Source organism: Arachis duranensis, chromosome 5, assembly GCF_000817695.3.
Source record: "Arachis duranensis cultivar V14167 chromosome 5, aradu.V14167.gnm2.J7QH, whole genome shotgun sequence".
NCBI lineage: Eukaryota > Viridiplantae > Streptophyta > Magnoliopsida > Fabales > Fabaceae > Arachis > Arachis duranensis.
This window is the reverse complement of record NC_029776.3, coordinates 105,578,424-105,594,547: the sequence shown is the minus strand read 5'-3', so window position 1 is coordinate 105,594,547 and position 16,124 is coordinate 105,578,424. Positions and strand designations below refer to the sequence as shown.

Sequence of the window (16,124 nt, the reverse complement as noted above, 5' to 3'; positions counted from 1 at the left end):
GTTAATTTTAATAGATAATAATAATAATAATAATAATATTTAGGAAGGAATTGATTATATATTATGGTGAAATGTGAAGAAGGGTAGAAATGAAGTTAGACAATGTTGGGCATCCTTAGCTTTGGTTTAAGTCAATTGACATGTTTTGGCCATTTGGGAAAGATTAACAGAAAAAAAAGAGACAAGTGGCCAAAAGAATTGTTTGTAGAAAACGATTGTGACGTCATGGCATATGGGTAATGATACGAATGCATGATGTTATGTTTTTCAAAGGCTTTTTAGAACGGAGCCACTCATCCCTTAAAACGTTTTTTAAGATATTTTTTAATAATTAAATTTAATATATATAATTGATTACATCGTATTATTTTTATTAAAATTATATTAGATAAATTGATTTAGTTAAAAAATCAATAAATTATTTTTTGAATCGATCTAAATTAATATTTTTTTTATAAAAATAACTATAATATTTCTATTATAAAAAAATTAAATTATTATTATTATTATTATTATTATTATTAAATTTTAAAAATTTTAAATCCTAATTCTCCTCTTCTTTCTGTAGTTGTATCTAATTGGGTGTCAACCAAATTTAAAACCAATCTAAATTAAACCATTCGTCTAATTTAATTCAAATAAAAAATATATTAAAATGGTACTAATTTAAATTTGATTAGATTCTATTTTTTACAAGGTACATAGATCAAATTCAATTCAAACCGTACAATATATTATAATATTATTATTTTATTATATTTACAATTTTACTTATAATTTGTTTAATTTTATTATATATTTTTTATTATTTATGTATTATTATTATTTAATAAATATTTTATATTCAAAATAAAATTTATTTATTTATTTTAACTAATTTATAATTTTATTTCTATTATTATATTAATTTTTTAAGATATTGTTAAAACTTATTATATATATTTAATTTTTCTAATTTACAAAATCACAAATAAATCCAATCCAAACTATTTAAAATTGGACCGTATAAAATTTTTTGAAAACAATCCTTCAATCTAAACCGCACCGTATAAGATTTATAAAGTGTTCGAATCGAATGAATTTTTTATTCAAAATCAATCCAAACTATAATGCAAACGCCCATAGTCAATGGAATATGCAAAACGTTATGCATAAGGTTGACCTCCATGCCAAAGTTGTTTCAAGCAGTAATTTAACACTTATGACGCTGTAACTTTATGAGTACATTTAACTATTTAAGCTTAGCGGATGTATAAACATATATACATACATAAACGAACTTTCTTAGTTCAGTAGAAATTAGTCGAATGCAACCAAGATGTTAGTTCAGTCTATTAAAACTAAATTTGGAAAAGGAAAAAAAAAAGCACACCATGGCGCAACATATTATTTAGTTTAGAACATCTAAGAAAATTAAACCAAGTTAATTATCACAGAAAAATTAGTGACAATTAAGGAATCTATTCGGCCAATAATTCACATTTTGTCACCCTACATAATGAAAGACTAGCTACTACTTCTACCTTATGTAGCCACAATCACTTAACTAATCAAAATTATGGACTGGAGACAAAGAATGACAGATAATAAGTGAGGTCATGTTGAAGAGCATTCTACTCTTACCATCTCAGCCTCAGAGAAACTCAGGAACATAAACTAATATAATGAATTGTAGGTATAGCATGTTGCTAAGATGGAGGCTATGGAAATGAAGAGTGAAGGAAGCAGTGTGACATTAAGGAGATTACTCTCACCCAAGTAACCGGCCAGGGTGATGGTTGCGTCTGCTATAACTCTCGCAATTGTTCCAGCCTCGGTCGACAAGAGCCCTCCGTTGTAGGTTCCACGAGAAAGCCTTGAGGACATAACTCGCGAAAGCAGTGACAAGTTGACACCTGGAACAAATGACAGTAAGACGATTATGTTATTATTAGGAAAAACAAAAACTAAAAACAATTTACATCAGCTTAAATCAAGCATCAAGCATCCTTTAATACTAAATTATACCAATACATTAAGATAATATTACTCCCTCCATCCAATAATTGTTGGATTGAGAAAATTGGTGCATCCGAAATGTAAATGTTTCTTGATACAAATTATGTCTATATACAAGAAATTATTTGACATATTCCATGTGTAGCATACATAACAAAAATGCTATTCGTTCACCAAAATCAGCCACAAATGTATTTGTGTATAAATACATGTGTGGTTTAATTTATTTTCAATGTGCATTTGTATTCCGACATGTATTTTATACTGGAAGCTAATTTTGGTATACACGTAGTATAGTCGATAGCCTAGTACACAAGCATCCCACATCAGCATAGGGTCAGGAGAAATATAATTTTGTCGACTTTCGACAATCATAAATAGTGCAGCAAAATATCAGATCTTATTATCTTACCTTCAAGTACTTCTGCCGAAACAAACAAAAGGAGGCCAGAACATATGTATTGTGGCACGGAGTATGGAATAATCAAATGGAAGCTAAGGAGTACACCAATGCAAACCATAATTTCCGATACCAACAGAATTTGCCTGAAACAGATAAATAAAATTCGAATCCGATCACTTAGATGCAAGAGGAGAATTTTGAACAATATCATGGTTCTGAATGATCTCACAAAAGATGGTGTAAGTGAGGATCTCAATCTAATATATAAAATGGTTTCAATTTCCTTCACTTCTTCTTCATGTTGAAGAAGAAATATGTGTTACTATCAACTTACATGCATCTTTCTTAATCCAACTAGAGCATAAATTATCAATACCTGTCCTCAAACATGTTGCTTATATAGCTTCCAACAACAATGTTTACAGGAAGAACAGTCAATCCGAGGCATGCGAGAAAAAGTGCAACTCTGCTTGTTGACCAGTTAAAGTAGTATGTTGTGATCACACTAGATTCCGATAGTAAAATCTCCATTACATATTTGAGCATAAAATATATCAATAACTGAACCTGAAAATGTTAAACAAATTCGGTAGGTTAAATATCTGATACTCCAATATTTTATCTAAATGATCATTTGCCATTGGAATTTACTACAAAAAAAAAGAGAAAGATCACATTGAATGAAATAAGCAATGACATATCATAATCAGTTCAGAGTATTCAGGTGAATGAATTAGTTTTTTCCGTCTTAACATTCACTATGAACTGAAACTTCTACATGTAATGAAATCCTCAGCAGCTAATAGGAATTCATACTATTTGGGAGACAGTTAGTTGTGCACAAACCTTCACAGATGGAGTGAGCAGTCTGTATGCAGACCGAATTGAAGTCGCTGGTAGACGAGATTCTTCTGAAGCTTCTTCACTATCATCATAATCTTGATCGGCTTCTTCATCTCCCTTATCATCCGAAGTAATCAGCAATGGCTGTTTTAGGCCTTGTTCAAGTGCATTGTTCACTTCTACATGAGAAAAGCATGTCATATTATATTAACATGTTGAGGCTCAACAAAATAAGTGGAAAAGAATCCATATTTGCAAAGAAAAATGAGTGAGCCTACTATCACTCATTCTGAACATGTAGCAACAAATTGATGCAGTATAAGTTCAGTTAGTACCATCATTTGGTTGATGATTATTCACGTGATCCTCATTCTCTACGGGTTCATGAGAAGGTTCCTTGAAAGTGATCCACAACCATATGAGATATATCAGCCAAGCAACACCCATAACCCAACCGGGCAACGTATTTTGATTAAATGTAAGCTTGTAAATCTTAAAATCTGTCTGCAATATGCCAGCTAATGCAGGACCACAAGCCATGCCAAGAGCGCTGGCACTAACGAAAGCAGCCGATGCTTGCATCCGGATTTTGAGAGGCACACAGTCACTGATATAACGCCTATTAACGGCTCTGGCAGAACCCAATCTGTAATAATAACCAAGTGTTTATCAGCAAGAAAAGATACCTCATAATATTCCTAATAAGATGGTAAACAGAATATGTACTAATCAACTCAAACACACAACATTATTTGCAAGTACCATCAAAATCATGGCATGCGAAAATTCAGGAATAGAAGACTACTTACCCACAGAACACACGACCAATCAAGAGAATCCATAACGAACGAGCATCGTATGCCAATGCATACAGGATATTTCCAAGAAAGAGAGTTATGCTACTGAAGACAAGAGGTCTGAAGTATGATCTATTTGACCACGCACTAAAATATACCGAAGAGAACACCTGAGCAACAGCCATCGCCCCAATTACAATACCACAAACTGTTGGTGCAGCCCCAAGGCTCATAGAGTAGTCATCTGCTGTAGGGACAATAATATATGTATTGACCATATACAAAAATGTGTTTGCCAAGTTCAGGATAAGAGACATGAAATGGTATCTTTCATCATCAACATGTTCCTCCGTAGGGGTTGGCAGCTCTTCTTGCATAATCAGAGCATGTTGCCCCAAAAAGTTAAGGAAGTTTGTTGAGTTAGTTAACCTGTCAACCGCTGCTTTTATTGAATCAATGACAGGATCCTGCATGAAAGACAAAGTAAATATGATAATCAACAACCTTATGATGCTCCAAAGCCAGCTAAAACAAAGCAAGTGTTGGTTCAAATTAAAATGTGGAACCTGGAGAGGAAGGGTAGGTTGATCATAAATTGATAAATAGCTCCCTTGACGGTTCTGAAGTTCATGAAGATTACGAGATAAGGCTCCCACAACAGCTCCTATTCCCTACAAATTTCAAATGCATCAGTCAATGGCCATTCACAAAGTTCTGTATTTATTTACGTGACAGTCCAAGTGAAGACTCGTTTCGAATTAAACATATTACCACATGCTTGAACACTTGTTGCAGCTGAGAGTAAGGATGATTCGCACGAGTTTTAACATAATAATCAGTGAATCTATAGCCAAAACGTTTGTCAAACTTCTTCAATATCTTGCGCAAACCAATAGCATTCATCTCAACAAAGAAAAGAAGCTTTAATAGGTCTTGTCCCACTTCTCTATAAGCTTCTCGCAGTTCAGACATTTTATGTATTTCAGGTTCCTGCAGAAGAGCATCATGCTGCTCTCCAAGCTTCGATATCCTGCTTGCCAAAATCCCTTGTTGCTCCAAAAGGAAAAGGACAATCTTCTCAATCTGATTTGTAACATTTAGAGAGTGATTGAAACCAATGTTAACGCACAACTAGAATCATCACATTCTACTCGAACAATCACATCGCAACTAGAATGGCTTAATTACTCTGTCAGTCCCTATAGTTTTACTGAATTTTCAATTAGGTCCCTATACTTTTTTTTCTTTTCGACTGAGTTCCTATATCATATCAAATTTTGTAATTAAATCCCTACCGTGATAAAAACGCTATAATTAACGGAATATTCTATTAAGCAAAACGAATATGCTTAACACTTGACTGAATATTCTATATAGTTTAACAAAATATTCCGTTAATTTAAACATTTTTGTCACGGTAGGAACTTAATTACAAAATCTTATATGGTATAAGAACCTAATTGAAAATTCCATAAAACTATAGGGACCAACAGAGAAATTAAACCAACTAGAATCTAAGTTGACCATAGGCAGTAATGCAAATGAAAACAACAGAAACCTGATTATCTAGCATTCGGGAGAAATCCTTGAGCACATGGCGGCGATCTTGTGTTCCGAGTTGAATTTGCTGAGCATATTGCCTTACTCGCTTCTTCATGAGTTTGTAGTTTATATAATATCTGCAACAAGATTATCAAACTTATGAACCCAAAGTATCCTTATAGAGCAGAACAGATATATCCAAGTTGAAAATTTTCAACCCTCAACACATAGGCAGAGACATACATACCCCTGCCATTCTTGAATTTGTCTGTCTTTCAACTTCTTTCCAAAGGCAACCATCTTTCTCTGCAACAGAAGACATTGTATTCAACGAGAGTGAAACTTATAATATTTATAAGTGTCTAGCTTGGTTCATCCAACACTATACAAATTGCAACAAGACTAACCACAACGATGTATTTACCTTCGAGATTAAACCGTAAATATCGATAATTCAATAGAATGTAACTAATCTGAATCGATTTTGGACAACCTAATACAATTATAAAGCTCTCAAAAGTATGTGTGTGTTTTTTTGGGAAAAAAAAGTTCTTCACGAGAAACAACTTGAATTAAGCAAACAAGTATTAACTATCAATCCCTTGCAAAAGCCAAAGTTCCCTGAACATGTTTGAATCCAACTCCAGTAATTAAAAATAAAAATAAAAAAGCCTTTTTTTTTTCCAACATCCAAAACCTGCGCAACAACTTTGATATTCAATATTCATGCCTAAACAAAACGCTATTTTCGTGAATATTTAACAAACATACCAAAAAATTCAAACAGAACCCATTTCAAAATTTTAAAACTTGAAATTGAATCTAACAAAGATTTCAGCTGTTTCTAGTTCAGGAACAGAAAAATGGTTTTTTATCAATCAGTTTGATATGAACAGAAGAAATTAAGGCGCAGCAGGCAAGTGAATTTAAGAATGATAATGCTCTCGAAGTTTTTTTTTTTTTAAATCTCTCTTTCAGAATCAACTTGAATTAAGTAAACAAGTATTAAATTAAGTATTAACCACTTGCAAAAGCCAAAAGTCAATAGAATGAAATGCTCAAATGCCACAACATGTTTGAATCCAACTACCGTAATAACAAATTTAAAATTAAAAAAAATATTTTTTTTTCTCCAACGTCCAAAGTATGAATTCAATATTCATGCCTAAACAAAATGCTACTATGGGTGAATGTTTAAATACCAAGAACCACAGTATAAAGATTCAAGCAGAACCCATATCAAAATTTTAAAGCTTCGGAATTGAATCTAACAAACATACCGAAGTTTCAGCTGTTTCTAGCTCGGGAACAGAAAGAGTGGTCTTTTTTGTTTTCTCTGCTTTGATTCCAGAGGATTCTCAACAACCAAACAGAAGAGAGCAAATGTAACGAGCGCAATCAGTTTGACATGAACAGAACAAATTAATGCGCAGCAACGATTTATATAAGTCTAATCATTCAGGAGCAAAAGAAGAAAAGGAAGGAAAAAAGAGGAAAAATGATTGAGAGAGAGGAGAAGAAAATATGAAAAGAAAGAAGATTTTGTGAAACACTAAAAAGATGGAAAATTTTATAAAAAAGGAAAGGAAGAAGGTGGTTTTATGTGTTGGCAATGTAGCCGCCATGTTATGTTTTGTCTTTTACGATATGAAGCTGTGAACACATCACATGTAAGTCTATTCTCTAAGCCTTTCAAATCTTCAGTTCTTTGCTTGCCACTCATTTAGCTTCTTTGTTAATTCTAATTATCCATTCAAAACTAAGTATTAGTTAGTCTTAACTCTATCTTAACAGTTAATCCAATAATCTCTATGAAAAAGTTGATATTTATCTCTCTAGATTAGATTGTTTCTGCTATGACTTTATTCTCTAAATATTTAAAATATATAGTATAAAAAAAAATATGTTTTTCTATTTTTCTTAAAAAATAAATTTTCATTAAAAAATAATTAGGGTTTGAAAAGAAAGTTAAAGTGTTAAACAATTTAATTTTTAAATATTATTTGATCATTTTAAAAAGTTTAAATCATATATTTTAAAATTTAGAAAAGTAAGTTGCAGATAAATTACCATTCAAAAGAAATAAGTTCTATTTTTTTTTTCGTATTCTTCTACATAATACATTCGACAAAAAATTCAAAAATATAATGCCTTGTATAGAACATCTTATACAGTTTAAAAAATGTAAAAATGATTACATGTTAAATTTAATCATTTAATTATAATAATTTTTTAATCACTAATTTTCCGATTTTTTAGCAAGCCTTGTCTATTGAGATTTAATTTAAATTTTATATCCCTTAATTTTTTCTATTTTTAAACTTTTTACATTATTAAATTCTTGTTAGTTATTTTATCTTGATACATTAAAAATATAATTTAAAAAAATATAATCCAAACTAATTAAATACAGACCACTATTTTCTTATATGCACTTGGCTTTATAAAATTATTTTTTTATTAAATATTATTAAGTACACATCTAAAATAATAAATAATAAATAAAGTATTTTAAAACACATTAAAAAATACAAATAGTATAATTTTTTTGGTAAAATTAAGTAAACACATCTAAAACAATAAATAACAAACTAAATATTTTATAAACACATCTAAAATTATCAAAAATTATAAAAAAATATGTAGCATTAAGTGTAAAGATATGAGATACTATATTTATTTAGTTATGATAACTTCAAAGTTATTCTTACAAAAATAAATTTTTTTTTTTAAATACAAATAAAAATATATATTAGTAAGATAGAATCTTTAATTAGAAAAGGTAAGGAGATAATAAAAAATATGTTATACATCTAAATTCCAAATTCCAGTAGAGAATTGGAGCGCGACAAAAATAGGAGGAGCGCGAGACGGGGAAGAACGCAGGACGGAGAGGAGCGTAGGCGGGAAGGAGCGCGGATCAGGGGAAGGCGGCAATGGGGAGGAGTGTGAGGCGATGCAAATTTAGATTTTACAAGCGAGAAAAAGGTTTAATAGAGTGAAACCGTATTTTGAGATATTTAAGGGGTGTTTTAAGATGTTTTAGGATTTAAAATTAAACTGTTAAATTTTAGTTTTACTTAAATTATTTTTTAAATTTATATTTTAAATAAAAAATATGAAATCTATTTGAATGTGTTTATTTTAATTTTTTTAATTAGTGTCACAAAAAACTGTTTAATAAATAAATTTAAAGAATATTTAATTGTATTGATTTATTTATTATTTTTGAAATTAATTACAGAAAAATGCCTAATGGTAGTTTTCAACTAATTAATATTATTTTAGATTTTATTATTTAATTTTATTGGATTTGATTTATAAAAAGAGTATTACTTTAAATAATAATTTTGGATCTCTAATTTGTAGCCGTGTAAGTATATACATTCCAGGGCAAGTGCAAATAGCAATATATCACTGTGAATTGTAAAGTGAAAGAGTCACATGCAGTGCAGTATTGTGCAGATCAAACATCAAATCCATTATATGATAATTGGATTAAATCACAAAAAAAGGGCACTCAAAATTGAAATAAAGATACATATAACACATCAACTAAAGCAACTATGCAGCTGAAATTTATTTTATTTTATTTATTTTTAAAAGAAAAATAGAGAATGGAGAGGAAGCTTAATTACCTTGAACCGTAACGATCAAATGTAGAAACAGCAGCAAAACTTGATGAGCCTCCAGCTATTTTTATTCCAATTGTAACTTTGACCTAACACTTAATTAAGGTGTTATCAAATTTTGATGAATAATCCCTCTGACAAAATTGTGGATGAGATTAAATTCATCAATTTCAACGAAAAACAGTGAAACTTGTCTTTTTTGATTTCTAACACTAAGGTAGTGTTTGATTAGGGGAATGAGATTGAAAGATTGAAATTTAGTATTAAGTAAATAGAGATTAAAATTTTTGTAGTATTTTTTTTTCAAAAATACTCTGATATAATTTTTAAATTTTAAATATATTTCTGAATTTTTATATTTATTGTAAACCAAATATTATAATAAGATATAATTTAATTTAATATATTTTATACTAAATATAATATAAAAACTTAATTTAATTTATCTTATAATTTCTGTCTCTTAATTTCAATTTCTCCATCTCAATTCCTGTTTCAGAGGCAGCCTAAATCTCCAGGTGAAGTCACTGTATTGTTATTATGGAACTGGTATGATATGATCATTTCATTATTAAAAGTTTTGACTCTTGAGAGTATCTAAGGCTAGGATGGTCAATTGGCACCACAGAAACAATACCTACCATGCTACCCAATGTAACAGCCACACGTTTAAAGTTAATGAATGTGGTGCAGATTACAAAATTGAAATTTGTTTTGTTCAATATAACTTTCCTTTTTATCATCATGCAGCTGCTGACTATAATTCACTAATTAACATTCAATCACGTTTTTTTTCTTTAGTTTAATTCAAATTTAAGTCAAAGATTTTAATATATATTCTTAACACATAAAACACATAATAAAATTATTAATTAAAATTTTTTATAAAAAATATAAAATTTTTAATATATTTATTAAAATAAATTATTTAATTTTTTTTTATTACTAACAACCTTAAATCAAATACTCATTTCATAGGACCTAATTAATGCTTTATATGAGCCAGATTTAATTTAATAAAAAAATATAAAGAGCTAACTTTAAGAAACCTGATAATGTATATAGTTATAGCATATGGCATGTTTGGCATATTAAATAGCACATCACGTTATTATTGATTTGAACAGCGACTTAAGCCGTGTACTTACCGTAGTGGTAGCTAGCATATTAATAATGTTGTCATATACTCACTTAATATATATGTATCAATCAATTTGTGATGTTGGATCGATCAAATCTGATCTTAGATTATACTTAAATACAACTATCCAAGATGGTATCCGTCGGATCGTTGTCCTATTTCATCAATAATGTCTAATAATAATAATCAACGAATTAAGAACTAATCAATTAAAAATCATGCATCATCCCCGATCGCACCTCAAATAATAATAATAGAGGACACTAAATATCTTCCATTTTTATCATGATGCTGGTGCTGATGACGACAACTATTTAAAAATATCCAATCACGTTTCTTTTTTTTTAAATACACATTAAAATAAACATATCACTTCGTTTTGAAGACTAATAATATATATATTTGATAATACATTTTTAATTTATAGAAAATTAGCTAGCCTCAACTATGTTTATTATAAACTAGCACATGGATTTACGACATTGATATGAATACACAAATAAACATAAGTGCATGTTTTCTTATGCAAAGTATTCAATATCAACATAATTTAGCGTATTTACATATATACATGTTACAAGCGACTTTGCTGCGGTTGGATGGATTGATCAATTGATAATTGATATTAGAATCTTAATTACTGCGGCTAACAAAAATAATATTCGGCGGCTTCTTTGTCCAATTTCATGAATCATGCATCACCCAACTCAAATATATATAAAAGATATTTCTGTCCATTACATGCAAATTATTACATATTCGACTTGTTCGATAAAAAAATAAAAAGAAACTACTTACATGAAGATAATATAGCCGAGTTCAAAATAGATATTTAATTAAATTATTCACATTTTAAGTAGTGGCCACAAAAAAATATACAATAAAATATATTTTCTATTTTTAAAATTTTTGGATTGCATCAAATATCTGATTTTTCAAAAAAATTAAAATTAATGAGTAATAATTTCACAAGAATAACTTTTAGTATAAGTAAATCGGATATAATTACTATGCATTATTATTACTGGATTAGTTTTAAATTTTTTAAAAATTTTATTGTCAAGAATATATTTGATACAAATAAAAATTTTAAAGATAAAATTTAAAAATATTTTTAAAATAAAAAAATATACTTTACCTAAATATATAATATTTTTTTGTAAGATCCATAACAAAATATACGTCTCTTACTTTTTCTGGATTAAATGATTGAGATTGCTGGTGAATGCAAAATGAGAGAAGATCCATCTTCACCCAAAACTGCAGCTTTTTGGTTTGCTTCTAATCCGACTCTGTCTTATCCCTAACGCCTTTGACCACTTCTCTCCAACTCAAAGGCCATTTCATGTAACTGTTCTTTTGATAACATACATACACATGCTTCCAAAACAACAAAGACAACACTTTTACTAGGTTGCACTCGTGATTCACATCATGCACAACACGTGTATGTTTGTGATTTTGTTTTTGTTGCAAGTAAAGGTCCCACGTAGAAAACTGGTGGTGTTGGACCAATGAGTACGCATGAACCTTCGGAATTTGCTTTGAGGTTTCTTGGTTCTAATAAGGCCTCAAATGTGCTCAATATATAACACCGCGTGTTTTGGATGCAACAACTGCAAATTGAAAAAAAGAATTGTAGGTTTGTTGGGTACGGTCACAGCTGGGAAGCAATGATGAATGCATGGAAGCAGAAGAAGTAGGCATCTAAAACAGGGGAAAAACAGAGTTCTTGTGGCTTAGGTATATGCAAAGAGCGAATGTGAGATAAATGTTATGACTGTGATGCATCGGAAACAACGATTGCTTAACATCTTCCCATCTTCCTACTTAGCTGAATTCAGTTAAGCCATATTGAACTGTTAGTCAAGCTTCTCAAGAAAATTCATTGCCATGCAAAAATGATTTGATGACCGTTATCCCATGAAAAATATAAAATAGATATCATATTCTCTTGTCTAAACCAAATACATTACAATACTGATTGGTAACTGGTAGTTACAATTCACAAATACAAACTGATAATCTATAAGTAACACTCACTAGTACTTAGTTACAAATACACAGCTCATATTTAATTTACTTTTAAAATTTCCCACACTCACTTCATGAACGACTTAGTTTTATCGATCGCTTGAAAGTAGTACTTCTGCATTATTTGCTTCCTGACTAGAATGATGTCGGCACATGGTCTCCGGTCCGCTATCAGTGAAAAGATAAGAAACCATTAACATCATTCAAAGTCCATAGGTTGAACAATATCTCATATCAACAAAAATTGAAGAAATAAGATCAACTTGAAATAAATAAAAAAGAAGGTATTACCAATCAAGCTAGTAGTTGCTGCATTTATCACCACCGTTGTCACCTTGGCATAACTTTTTCTGTTATGTTGTTCAAGAATCGGAAGTAAGCATGTCTCCATGAGCGATTGAAGAGGATAGTGCCAAAGATCCCCCAGAATCCGACAAAGAATCCAATCCCATGCTTGCAAAGAATGCTTGAATAAAACCATCATTCTCATCTTGGCTTTTAACCACAGATTCTTGATGCCGTTCTTTTACAAAACACAGCTTTTCAAGAGGTAGCCCACAAAGACCTTGATTTTCTTCGTAGCTTGAGGCATTGAAACTCTGCAATTGTGTGCCAGTTGGAATTTGTCCAGACAAATTATTACGTGATAGATCCAACACAGAGAGAAAATTAATTTGTGCAAGACTAGAAGGAATGGAGCCAAATAAATGGTTTCTTGACAAATCAAGAGACTCCAATGATAACAACCTTCCAATTCTTGAAGGAATTTTTCCTGTCAAGTTATTTCTTGATAAATTCAATGAAACTAGCTCCACCAAATTCTCAAGTTCTGATGGAATGTCTCCTGACAAGTGATTACTTGAGAGATCAATACCTTTTAGAAGCAGCTCATCATTCTCAAATATGTGTTCTACACCTTTCCACATCAACAAAGCAATTATATCATAATTATACACATTCCTTCCACGAGTGCGGTTGACAATATAAGAATGATAATAATTGGAATCCGTTAAGAACCTTTCTTGGGTGGTCATTGCAGTGAAGTTAATGAAACATTTGGGAATTGGGCCCCACAGATGATTAACCGAGAGATCCAAGAAACGAATGCCATTTAGAGAACATAGAGATAATGGTATACTTCCAAAAAAGTGATTTTTCCGCAAGCTTAACATTTGCAGTTGTTGTAAGCTGCTTCCAATCCAAGAAGGAATGATTCCTGATAATTTGTTCTCTCCTGCATCCAGCATCTCTAAATTTTTGCAATGCTTCATCGAGAAAGGAAGCTCCCCCGTCAAGCTATTGTTTCTCAACATCAATACACGAAGCTGAAGAACTAGTCCTATTGAATTAGGAACTTTTCCAGAGAAATTATTGTTACTTAAATCTATATAGGCTAATGATTTAAAATTACCCCAACAATCAGGGATTTGGCCAGATATATAATTGTTTGAAATATCCAATTGGCCTAATCTTTCAGCTGAATTATTGGCACATAGAAATGAAGTCAAGTCTGAAAATTTATTGTTGGATAGATCCAGGGACACAGCATTTCGTAAAAAAAGCGGGATTGAGCCTTCGAATTGATTTGCAGCTAGAGATATGGAAGGGTATTCTGTAAATCTTAATGGAAAATCTGGAATCACACCGCTGAGATTATTGTATGAAATGTTCATGCTCACTAGCCTTGTTGATAGAGCCCAAAACCAACTTGGAGTGATATCCGAAATGCCAGCATTGGAAATATCAAGCTGCATTAATCTTCTCTGTGTCTTCAACCATTTTGGAAAATAGGGACCCAATTTACAATGCTGCAACATTATCGCTTGCAACTGAAAAGGTGGAATCCAGTCACGATTAATTTCCAAAACAAATGAGTTGCCAGATAAGCCCAAGACCTTCAACTTAGACAAATTATGAAACTGAGAGTTTGTGATCACCCCTTCCAAAGAGTTTGAGTTCATGGTCAATGTTTCCAACTGTGATGGAAATTGAATTCCTTCAGGAACCTTCCCATTTAGCTTATTTTCAGACAAATATAAATGTGTTAAAGATGGGAAAATTGAGATGTCAGGCAAGGTTCCGTTGAATTGGTTATTTCTGAGATCCAAGTACTTGAGACTTGAGCATCCAGACAAGTGTTGCATTGCAACTGGAAGCTCTGCCGTCAAAGTGTTGTGGGACAAGTCTAATGATTCGAGACTACATATATTTCCAAAGGACTTTGGAATTCCACCTTGTATAGAGTTGGAACTGATGGACAAAGCCTTTAACTGAGATGGCAACCTGATATTGTCAGGTATTTTCCCTCTTAACTGATTACCCGAAAGGTCCAACTCTTTTAAAAATGGGAATATTGAAAGGTCATCAGGTATTGAGCCAGTCATCTGTTTATAGCCCAAATACAACTCTTGAAGTGAGTGAGTGACACAGCCAGCTGAGAGATTATGAAGAATTGATTCCAAATCTTCAGTCAACTCGCTATCAAACACCCACAAAGAAGATAAGGTGCATATATTCGCAAAGGATTTGAAATCCCTGGCCGTGATTTGATAATGAGATATGTCAAGCCGCTCAAGTGATTGCATTGTGATGTCAAAATGATTTGATGTGGCAGGTGTGGAACCCTCTAAGAGGCTGGAATCAAGGGCAAGTTCAACAAGGTTGGAAGTGACATTGGACAACCATTGGAATAACAGAGAAGGAGTGAAGGTGTTATAAGAAAGATCCAAGCTGGAAAGAGAATTAGGAAATTTGAAGTTGGAAAGTCTTAGTGTTTGTGAAGAGATAAAATGATCTGAAAGTGCACAATCGATTAGGCTGAGTTCTGTTAGTGTGGAGATATTACTGATGGCTTGTATCCAGTTATAGGAATTGTTGAGATTCAATATAGAGGTCAAGTCAAGATTGGTTAAGGTAAGAGTGGATAACCATTGTCCATCATCATTCATTTTGAGAGAACCACGTGTACCGTCAAGGTAAAGCTCGTGCAAGCTTGAAAGGTTCCCAAGTTGAGATGGTATTGTTCCTTGGAAATCATTTACATCGAGATTAAGATACTCCAACTTGGACAGATTTCCAAGTTGATAAGGGATTGAACCCTCTAAGTCATTGAAATTAAGATCCAAGTATGTTAAATGAGGAAGAGATCCAAATTGAGTTGGAATTCTTCCACCAAAGCGACAAGATGACAAATCAAGATACCTCAAGCTGGTGAGGTTACCAAAGAATTCAGGGATATGGTAATCTTCAAAACGATTGAAACTGAGGTTCAAGTACCTGAGGTGCTGCAATTCCACTAACGAGCTGGGAATCTTACCTCTCAAAAATCGTTCTAAGTCGGAATATTCATTTTCGATGACGTCACCGTGAAGGTCGAGACTGATAACATGGGCAGTGAGGTTGCTGCAGCGAACACCGTTCCAATGGCAGCAATCACGACCCTTCCACGAAGAGAGAATGCCGTAGTCATCAACCATGGCGGCCTTGAAATGCAGCAGTGCTTGCCTCTCCCGCTCTGCGCACTTCACCGCTCCTCCTGTTGCAGTAGCACAAACAAGAAGAAGGTCCAGCGTAATAAAGAGTAAAACAACTTCAATCAGAATCAGATTATTCATCCTCATCATGACTACGCTCATCACAAGTGAAGTATGAACTCAAGAATGTGCCTGTTATAGCACCATATATGGATCCAATATATAGTAGAGGACCTCTATTCTTTGCTATGAATTACTATT

General features: G+C 31.8%; 2 protein-coding genes across 3 annotated transcripts; both read right to left on the bottom strand.

The window, feature by feature from the left end:
- Positions 1–1,356: 1,356 nt before the first annotated feature.
- On the bottom strand, positions 1,357–7,034 carry LOC107491083 (SPX domain-containing membrane protein At4g22990). 2 transcript variants are annotated; one of them, XM_016111846.3, is made up of 11 exons: positions 6,864–7,034; positions 5,831–5,889; positions 5,600–5,720; positions 4,813–5,124; positions 4,608–4,712; positions 4,054–4,508; positions 3,580–3,890; positions 3,248–3,423; positions 2,778–2,968; positions 2,411–2,544; positions 1,357–1,895 (listed from the first exon to the last, which is right to left on the bottom strand). In XM_016111846.3, the coding sequence occupies exons 2-11, from the start codon at positions 5,881–5,883 to the stop codon at positions 1,657–1,659; spliced, it is 2,097 nt and encodes a 698-aa protein (XP_015967332.1). In that variant the 5' UTR covers positions 5,884–5,889; positions 6,864–7,034; the 3' UTR covers positions 1,357–1,656. The 2 variants fall into 2 exon arrangements, with proteins under 2 accessions (XP_015967332.1, XP_052117441.1); XM_052261481.1 differs by lacking the exon at positions 6,864–7,034 and adding an exon at positions 6,008–6,287.
- Positions 7,035–12,287: 5,253 nt separating this feature from the next.
- LOC110281422 (receptor-like protein EIX2) lies at positions 12,288–16,124 on the bottom strand. The gene is made up of 2 exons (XM_052261480.1): positions 12,682–16,124; positions 12,288–12,558 (listed from the first exon to the last, which is right to left on the bottom strand). The coding sequence occupies exon 1, from the start codon at positions 16,023–16,025 to the stop codon at positions 12,753–12,755; it is 3,273 nt and encodes a 1,090-aa protein (XP_052117440.1). The 5' UTR covers positions 16,026–16,124; the 3' UTR covers positions 12,288–12,558; positions 12,682–12,752.